The sequence below is a fragment of the Alnus glutinosa genome, chromosome 14, assembly GCF_958979055.1.
Source record: "Alnus glutinosa chromosome 14, dhAlnGlut1.1, whole genome shotgun sequence".
Taxonomy (NCBI): Eukaryota; Viridiplantae; Streptophyta; class Magnoliopsida; order Fagales; family Betulaceae; genus Alnus; species Alnus glutinosa.
This window is the reverse complement of record NC_084899.1, coordinates 8,492,090-8,502,705: the sequence shown is the minus strand read 5'-3', so window position 1 is coordinate 8,502,705 and position 10,616 is coordinate 8,492,090. Positions and strand designations below refer to the sequence as shown.

General features: G+C 36.6%; 1 protein-coding gene across 2 annotated transcripts; it reads right to left on the bottom strand.

Moving 5' to 3' along the window:
* Positions 1-500: 500 nt before the first annotated feature.
* On the bottom strand, positions 501-9,014 carry LOC133856572 (uncharacterized). Of its 2 annotated transcripts, XM_062291630.1 has the most exons (10): positions 8,641-9,011; positions 8,435-8,502; positions 8,189-8,250; positions 7,945-8,094; positions 6,715-6,891; positions 5,371-5,583; positions 3,100-4,817; positions 2,596-2,661; positions 2,434-2,509; positions 501-1,431 (listed from the first exon to the last, which is right to left on the bottom strand). In XM_062291630.1, exons 1-10 carry the CDS (start codon positions 8,844-8,846, stop codon positions 736-738), a joined length of 3,432 nt encoding a protein of 1,143 aa, XP_062147614.1. In that variant the 5' UTR covers positions 8,847-9,011; the 3' UTR covers positions 501-735. The 2 variants fall into 2 exon arrangements, with proteins under 2 accessions (XP_062147614.1, XP_062147615.1); XM_062291631.1 differs by lacking the exon at positions 2,434-2,509 and having other exon boundaries at positions 1,296-1,431; positions 8,641-9,014.
* Positions 9,015-10,616: the final 1,602 nt, after the last annotated feature.

The window sequence follows — 10,616 nt, the reverse complement described above, 5'->3', positions numbered from 1 at the left end:
TTTATCACATGAACATAATGTCGCTTGTCATCTCAAAAACTACCATTAGGCTTAACTAGGGATTTTGCATTGTGGCAACTGATTCTAACAAACATCATTCTCGTTCAAACCAAACCTCTCAATCAACCAATTCAATGACCAAGCATCTCACACGCAAACAAATTTACCAATCCTCATTTGAACAAGATTCATTCTCATTCAAACTGCTCATCTTAATCGACCCTTTATAGACCGTATATCAACTAACCCAATCTGCCAAAACTGATACTGTCATCTCAGTTGACCGGTCCTTTGATGGAGCAATCTATTTGAATTTTTTGACAGATCAATTGACCAGTGTTTCAATCATGTTTGACCAATGTGATTTGTGTACCCTATGCACAACTTGTTCGAACCAGTTTATCACCATTTGAACCTTGATCGTTTCATATTGCTTTTCTAAACAACAATAATTTTCAAAGCAAGGAACAAAAGGTCCTTATAACTAAAAAAGGTCTACACAGTATAAAATGCTTATAAAATACTTGTATATATTTTATAGATCAAAATATACATGATATTACCATACACTGACATATTCTCTTTGGGGCCAGCTGACAAAGTTGATACACTGGAACTTACAACAAGGTCAAAACAACGAAGGCTGGCAGAGAACTGCCTAAGAGCATGACTGGTCAACTTGGGTGCATCATCCGCTATTCTATCATTCAATGCTAAGCCTGCAGATAAAAACAATCAAGCAGCTTTCTGTAACATCTCCAAGAAGGATTCTGGATTCTGGATTTCCTGGCTCTCTTGTGAATCCTCATTCCCCTGCGAAAAATCAACACTAGTATATGTCCGGATCCCTGGGCCATGCCCACAACAGTCCCTGTCCCTTCCTTGCTGTGCTCGTCTCACTTCCTTTTGATGTTCAGTTAGTTCAGACCTTTTCCTTCTTAACCTTGAAGACAGCTTCTCCACGTGCTGAAGTTGATTCACTGTATCCTCCACAAACTCTACTCTTTTGGAGCTCTTATTATGTTTTGCAGTACTCACCTTGTATCTCTGTGCAGCAGTGTCGCCTCCTAGTCTAGAATGACATCTTTCAAGAAATGGTAGGCTTCTCCTGTGGAGGTTTATTCTTCCATTTCTGGAGAGCTTGTCCAACACATGAAGCAAGATTTGAGGGTAATCCAACTTGATTTGTTCACCATAAGTGGAATTCCAGAAGGTGATGGTAGGCTCTGAAATGGAGGGATTTGGGTGATCAAGAGTTTCTTTGAGAAGGGGTGCCTGGAGTTTGAGGAATGCAGAATCAAAGATTATTGGTGGCTGACTGCTTTGTAAACGATTAAGGATTTCACCCCACAAGAGTTGAAGTTGACATTTGGTGCTTTCATCCACTATCTCTATATGTGACAGCCATTGGAGCAGTGGAAAAGATATTATCTGCAAGAACAAGAAAAGACTAATGCTAGTCAAACAGGATAAAACTTAGCAAGTAGAACCTCTACATGAAAGTAAGGAAGAAAACTTCAAGATCCTGATCACCAATTCAATTGGAGATGTTCTAAACACGTTTTCTTTAAGAGTCTCTCTCTCTCTCAAAGGAAAAGCTCAAGTGAAAAGAGGGAACAAGACATCAAAAGCACATTATCTTTCAACTTATTCAGGAAAAACAATAAAAAAATAAAAAAGTAGGAGCTTGGTAGATGCTTACTTAAGCAACTGTTCATATGTTTCTTCTATGAGTTAGTAGTGCAGATAAATTTCCCTTCTAGTAATAGAAAATATTTTCCTGATCAAAAGAAATTTGCAATCAAAGTGGTTGAAATTGACTAATGCTTTAATCAAAGCTTATGTCATTTTCCTGAATCACAGCTCTTTTGCACTGTCTCCATCATTGCCTCCCTCCCTCCTCACTAGGTCACTCCTCTGCATTCATGCCACCACCTATGACCTCCAATCTAGCAGACCGGACTTCTGATTCACTGTCCCATTCCTTGCCCCAGATTTGCTACTTTCTCAGTTCATATGGACTGAGGTATTGTTGGCCTTCAAGGGTTTTTACATTAAAATTTTTTATTTTTATTTTTTATACAAATAGAAAATCATTTTCAGATTTCAACCAAACATTTAAAAATAAATCTTTTTTTTTTCCTGAGAGGATTTTCTATTAAAAACATTTTCCTTTAATTAAAAGCATGATCTCATTATGAAAAGTTTGATGTAAAAGCTTAATTTGAAAACTTCTCCCATATACATCATTGTGATAGATTGGCATCTAAAATATCTTTCTTTCTTTTTTTTTTTTTCTTTTTTTTTATTTTTTATTTTTTATTTTTTATTTTGTGTGTGTGTGTGTGTGTGTGTGTGTGTGTGGGGGGGGGGGGGGGGGGGGGGGGGGGGTGGAGAGAACACTATGCAAAAGAAATATGGTAGGTGCAGTACCTCAATGAAGAGGAGGATATCTTGCTTAATGTGAAGACAACTGACAAAGCGTGCCAATGTGGAAAATACCCTGGGACTTCATGGCATAGTGCGACAGTCATAATGAGACCACATATGTAATGACCCAAGAACAAAGGAAAAGAAACCAGTTTTTTGAGTTACCTCGATGTCACAAGAAGACCAGTTGGGGGATCTGTTGCTATATTTGTCCATACCAACTTCAAATATCTGTATAATGACCCTTGAAAAATGAGCAATAGCAAATGGAAGAGATCAAGCATCCCTCAAAAAACAGAACCACCACATTTTGTTTTCATCAAATTTAAGTTTCTGAAAAAGCCCCTTTTTGTCTGTAAAAACTGATGATGCCCTCTTTTTTGTTGACAACTTGAAATAAGTCATGAACATTTATAAAATTGAAACTCAGTCCTATCCCTTGGATAATGAGGATTTCATTTTAGATTAACAATTTACATGATGCTATAAATTGAATTGAATCAGTTCATTGTACATAATGTCCAAAACTCCATCTATGAAATGATAGGGTCCCTGAAGACCCCAAGTCCAAAATTGGCACCCAGCCAATATGCAATAAAACAATGGTTTAACACCCTATCATGGCTCCATGAGAGCTTTGTGGATCTAAGAAGCAATCTTTGCACATACCTGGCAGCAAATCTCAAGCTACTGTTCATACCACTGGATATTTTATAGTCACCACTATATTTGCATCTGCTTTCATCCAAAATTACTTCTGAAGTACAGATCTCTTCCAGGAGACATATCACAACATCACCAGATAAAGAAAGGAGATCAAAAACCAGATCCTTGTAACTTAAATCACCATCATTAGTACACTTGAGCATGCTAGCATATTCATCAAGGCAGCCATTTAATATTGAACACAAATCCTCACGGAAACTGTTCATAGCAGAACAGTTATTCTGTGAAGCTTCAAGAGAACCATAAAGTGACATCCACACTTTAATAATATGTTCAAGCTCAAACTTTCCCTGTGGTGAAACACAAGGCTTTTCCGAGGAACTAATAAGTGAGGTTGAATTTTTCTGGGGCAAAGAGCATACAGAAAATGGGTAGGATAAGAAATAGCATATGGCAAGGTAAACAGTGCTGTCAAACTCCATTCTCAATAGTAAAAGTTCCTTGACATCATCCATGCAGTCTTTTAGACCTTTGGCTATTGCTATCCATATATTTAAGCAGTTGGGACTGACGCACTTATACAATAAACTGATAGTGGCAAGGAGATTTTCCAGGGGATCATATGTAGAGAATAAAAATTTAAAATATTTATGCATTCCCTGTAAAATGAACTCCGTGTTGAATGTCTTCATTGTTAACTGAAGCACCACAGAAAAGTAGACCGCAACTAAATAAACCACTGGTGAAACCATATTCATATAAGTGATAGTGCAGATACCCAGAACTTTTGCATGGCTAACAATATTAAATGATTGCAGGTTGTCAATGTACTTGAGGTCAAATGGCACTTTGTAAAGAGGGCATCCCAATATAGCAGGTTCTAACTCCTGAGTGACAGCCTCTATAAACCGAAGGGAAGAATGATGCAAGTCATTACTATCACTTCCTTTTGAACTTACATCTTCGCATATCTTCTTTATGAATCTTAATACTGCACCCAAACATAACATAATGTCATCATAGTTAGCGGGTGGCTTTCTCAACTCCAATCGAACCCCTTTTAAAACAGATGTGAATAGCGCTATAGCAGCATCACATGATAATCTTCTATTTTCATGGGTGACAGTTGCAATTGATGCTTGATTTATGAGAATACAGATCATCTTTAAATGAAAGTCCAACTGACAAATATCCCAGGGCAACCATTTAATAGTGTATTGCTTCCATGAGAATTGGCCAGGTATAGAAGGTCCAAGAATGGAGGTTCTAGCTGATAAATGCTGGCTTGCAAGGTTACCTGCATCATATTCCACATCTCTACATTTTGCTAAAATAAAATCATCAAATAGATTTAGGCACAGATTCCATAATCTCATGCTCTTACTACCAGGACCAATGAGAAAAACTGCTTCAAAGATAGGCTCTAACACCAGTTTTATCACTGATGGATCATTGACAGAGGTATCAAGTTTATGCAGCAGATAACACCATGTGTTCAAGCAGGATGAGTGAACAGATATATCACATTTACTCAACATGATGCCTATAAGAGGAGTCATTGCAAGCTTTATACTTTTTGAGAATCCATTTGCTTGGATTTTACCACTGTTCTCTCCAGATGTTTGAATCTGTTGTACACCATTCTCCTCCTTAGCTGCATTTATCTCACAAGCTACTACTGGAGGATGAATAAGAGAATCAATGAGACCTTTCCAAGCAACCTGCAAAAGCAAGGTAGATAACCATATTATAATGGAGGGCTGTTGAAATATTTTAATCCAAAAATTACCATGTTATATGGAATAATAACATTCAAAGTGTTATAACATAGTACTTCTGAAAGCTTTTAATCCAAAAAATTCCATAGGCAATAAAATAAACACGTAATTAGGCAGTTCTTTAGCTATTTCTTTTCTTTGATTGTAATGCCATGAGAACTTGGGGCTAACCCAGCCATATGAGCCTGTGAGTTAGGACCAAGCCCACTCAGTCGTTAACTACATATCCTTTTCTGAGTAAAACAAGGACCGTAATAATTTCTTGATTTAGGATTTCTGCAAATTCTTGATGGCCCCTGCTAAATTCAGATCTTTCAAAAGAGACCCCTTCTATGGCAGCATTGAATTAAAGAAACGGATGATATCACTCTCTACATTAGGATCCTATTTCATTGGAAATAAATCCAGTAAATAACGAACTATTTTGTGAGACAATATCATGATTGATTGGAAACAGTGACCTGGTTTCCAAAAAGGCTAACTCGATCAGGAGTACCTGTGAAGCAATCTGAACTTGTGGGTTGAGATCTGAAAATGTATGTTCAGGAATTTTTAGCATCTCATTTATTAAAGATCTGTTCTTCATAGCATGAGATCCTAGTAAGCAAGTAAACCATCCCCATGCATGAATAGTTTGAACCTTCATACCCTGGTTTAGCAGCTCCTTCATCTTAGTGAGCAATCTTTGCTTCATATCTTTGACAACTGCCTGTTTAAGAAAAAATGAAGTACATGTAGAGATCTTACATTACAGAACAAGACATATTCAATGTTGGAATCATTTTAGGTGAACTTAATGCCGACGCGCACATAGTTGAAAACAGCATCAAAGCAAGACTGGAGGAACTTTCTCATAGTTATACCTTACACACTCAAGCCTGATAATGTGAGGTAGGCATGAATATGTCTTGTTGAAACTTTTTCATCCTTATCTTTATCATTAACTAAAGTTGAAACATAGTACTGTTAATTACATGATACTGTTAAACTCTAATACCGCCCTCATTCATAATTAAAGCAACATAATCTTGGAATTTCATATGGAAAAGTGTTGGAATGAACTGCTGGTACAGTTTATGAATCTTGAATTTGAGCTTCTAGACAACCTTAAATTTGTGAATTTTATAAAAAAAAAAAACTATTTATTCAAATAAAATATCAAACTTGGATTTAGCTAATATTTAAATACATTCATGGGTCCAAATGGACAGTGACCCAACTTCTTGCCCTTGGTTTGATGTTCAAATTATAGTTTAAGATGTTATTTGACATCTACTGGCATGTTGTGCTAAAACGTCACTCTGTTAGTGCATTTTGTATTCATATGCAAAAGAAATAAGTTTTGTTTCAATTTCTTAAAACTTGTCAAAAACATCCATGTGAAACTTTGAATGCATCATCAGTCTAGTTTGTATCACAATATCAAAGTTCCCATGAATTTCACTTTTGAAACAAGACATACAGTCATGGCAAAGAAGAAAACACATGCTGACTTAGCTTGCAAAATTTCCTGGAACAAACAAAAGTTACAACCAAATTCTAACAAGCGCTAAAGAAGATACGTAATGGGCAAAACTAATTTGGTATTGATTCTTAAGATTCTGAAATTTTAGCAGAAGCTAGAAAAATGTTTTATTTGAAATACTTCACATCATGGTTTTACCTTTTCCTTTGTCTTTCTCAACTCTTTTAACACGAATGTGGCAAAAATTAAGATGGCTGTAACAGATTTACGTAGCTACATCATGTCAGTATGTATAAGAATTACGTCTCTATAACATTACTGCACCTCAACAGATGAACTCGAAATATATGGAGAACAACATAAGCATGTTAGTACCTTGGAGAGAACTAGTGGAGGAGGTAATATTGTAGACTTAATCTTCAACAGACACCTTTCTGACATATCCCTCTCCCTCTTGTCAAAGCTGAGAAGTCTTCTATATATTGGAGGAGCCCATATATGCGATGAGTCTCTCATCTTCTCACTTAATTGAGCTGACAACTTCATCACTGCCTATTATAATAGAATGAAAAGGTTGGTAGGAGAGACAAGTGAATGCACACGAATTGATTCATGGTTACTATGAGATGCAAAGTTTAGCAATCATATATGAATGGACAAATTTGGCTACTCAACAATGTTAAGTTTAACACTGGGATCATAGATTTAAGATGAAAATTTAACATTTTCTTGTATAACATAATGCTTCATTCAAGTTTGATAACCATAATTAAGCAAATGCAAACCACTTCACAATCAATCCATTCTCTTTCACGGTTTTTGTTACGGTCCTGCATAACGGGGAATGGACGATGGTGATTTGGATGGGGAAGTGCGTGGGATAGTAGGGTATTCGAGGTACCCTGAGCCTCCTAAAGTTAGGATTATTCGAGAAACCCTAAAAAACTCCTAATCAACTACAAGAGCTGAATTATAATAATTTTCTGCTTGATTATTCATTCTTCAATACCCTATTTATAGGGTTACAAAGTTGGAATTACGGAACAATAATTAAATAAATATTACAAACCCTAAATAATAAATATTAATTCTAAAGGGAGACAAATCCCTTATTTTCCTATTAGAGATATTGCTTTATGAGCAATACTCCTTATTTACCAAATAATAATAATAATCTACGACTTACCTTATTTAAAAACCTAACCTAATTATTCTCTTAAAGAGAGACATAAATATACTTCCTATAATACCATTATCACATACTCGAGGTACGTAACAGTTTCACCTTTTTGCCAGAACAAGTTATGGACATTAAACTCTTTGAAGGAAAAAATGATATCGAAACCTGCAAGTCACTGAATAAGTCAATTAATATGCACAGATTTCCACTTAAGAAGTATCACTAGAATTAGTTTAGGACCGTGATATGCCCACTCACTTTCTTCTGCAATTGGTAGAACAAAGTCTAATTAAGTGGTGTTATAGATGTCATCAAATAATTTGTACGAGGAAACAACATAAAATAAAATCCTCTAGCATATCCAGGGATTTTATAAAGAAAATAAAAATAGAAACATGATGAAAGATTGGAACGAATAATTATACCTGGATAGCCTCAAAAGTTATCGACAAAGAACCAGTAGGATTGTCAAGGGCATGAACAACCGCCTGCAACAGTGAATTGTAGTGGAAATCTAGAAGTGGTGCATTGAACTGTTGGATAGATATGCACCACACTCCTAAATTACAAACTGACTGCAATTAAGAGGCGAAAAAATCAAAATCCACAAACGAAAAGAGTATAGCAACTCTTGGAAAACTATCATTATTCAAGAGTCTGGTATTTTACCTTCATTTTCGTTGTTGTAATGAGTTTAACTATCGACACTAGGACCAAACCAGCATCATCCACTACAAAACCAATAAAGAGAAAATGTTGATTACGAACTCCATTTGACATTAATAGAGAAGTAAACAATTAATGGTCAACCAGGATTGCAGTTTCAACCCGACTACTTCTAAAATCCACACATTTCTAAGAGTCAAGAAATCACCAACATCTGATAACTGACAGATTATACATAGAAAGCCATACCCGCAATTGCAGTAACAAGGGACGGATGATAGATCATGAAACCCAAACACTTCAAAGCCTGTGCAGCACTGTAAGCAATTCAAAGCCAATTATATATATATATATTCAACCACCCTCCATTTTGCGACTTCCTACATATTTCCTAGCACGCATGTTTTCACTCTAAATTCGATATGATATTTGTGACTTTCTACTTGAAAACTTACATTTCTTCGTCATCGTCTGAGATATCAGCGACGAGTAAAGATAAAAGAGTCTGAGAACTTCCAGCAAGGGCTTGAATCGAAGCAAGACAGTCACTGGACTGTTCTTGGAAGTGTAAGAGGGTTGAGTAAGCGAAGCATTTGTTGGCTCTTGCGCCCGAGGAAATTAGGGCTTTGATTTCCTCCAGCTGATCAGAGGAATTGGTCATCGTTGCACAGTGGGAGACGAAGGAGCAGGGACTCCTCGGATAAAACCCTAATTGGGGAATTTAATTGGGAGCTCCAATTTTCGCGCCAAAAGCTGGTTGTGCCCACTGAGTTGAGGGAGTGAATTGTCGATCCGTACCGGCCCTAATGGGCTGGGCTGGTTTGGCGATTTCATAAGCCCAATGTTGGTGAAAAAAATATATGAAGCAATAGGTTTTGGCCTGGATGAATTTGACCACCATGATATTTATTATTTATAAGAAATTAAAATATGATTGATATCTACATAAATTATAAATACAAAACCATCTCAAACTATACATTCTTCTAACTGAAATAACAAGAATACAATCACAGTAACAGTTATCCTTCGAGTAATCTTCAAGGTGATCATGTTGATTATGGACCATTCTTATTACAAGAGTAATGCTAGAAAGAAGCTATTATTTCTATTCTACAGAGGACTTCATTTATATTACTACATGTGATTTACAGCTTTTTTTAAATAACTGAGTTCATTACATGATAACTTATACACCATATGTATTATTAATCACTTAGCCGTAAACTTACGCTTGTATCTTTTTCACCTGTAAAATATGTGTGTTTCATCATTAGACTCATTTAGATGCCGGTTTTGAGTGAGGAGGATTCCGTGACTGTTGCGGACGTTTGGCATATTGATGGTGATCAGGTTAACGCTAGAAAACTCACCGCCGAATTTCGAAGGCCGTTCATGGTAATTAGTATTATTAGATGTTGTAGACTTTGAGTTTTGAAGCATGTTGTGTATGTATAAAGGTTAGTTTGAATCTTTTGTAACGATAATATGTGTAGTAATTTCAATTGATGTGAGGAGGATGCTTTGATTGTGGATTTCAAAGCCTTAAACGTGGCTGAAGAGAATTTCTACTACCGCCACATTTCAACCATGCTGCAAGGTTTCGGCAAAAGCTAGCCGCGAACTCCTTAACTTGTCTTTCTCCAAATGGCAACGAGACCCACCTCTCCAATAGAGAAACAAGCCATGTTTACATAGTTTCCAAACGGTGATGTGTCAATCATAAGGTTATTCTTCTGACAGTGTGAGCCTGAAGAAGGTTGATAAGTTGATGGACTTGGAATCTACAAAACAGAAAAAGACTCACCGGGGCTTGGCCGGCGACGCCTCCTCCGATGATTAAGTTAGTCGCAATTTTAGTGAAGAAGAATAATAATTAATGCAACTAGAAGATTAGGTGTTACCCATTTATGACTTCTATTTATACCACCTTCTTTTTATGAACTCGCACGTGTGATCTTTGCACTACCAGCGGGGACGAAATGAAATTGGGTCTGACATGATTAGCGATCATTTATTGTATCCTAACCATTAACATGATGAGCCGGCCTAAGCAGCGGCGCATGGTGCTGTCGTTCCCTCTGTACCTAGTCCTAAATGGACTAGCTAATTTCATGTCTAATAAATGATTAAAGATCTTCCTCTTCGAACATATGTTGAACACTTAATCTGTCATCCGAGTGTCTGAACATTACTCACTTAGATCCTCGGCACCACCACCCTTTTTAAAGAAGTCTTTGGTCATATTGAACTCCTTTGATTGACGGGCCCATCCCGCATTGCCTCCTTCATGGTACTGGTCCATCCTCAAGGCCTAATCCAATAAATCGGAGTATAATTACCCAACAGTTATCCCATAATTCTCTTGATCCTATCTTACGAGAGATTAAGAGAATTAAATGATGTGAGAGGAGGTTTCATTTCCCATTAG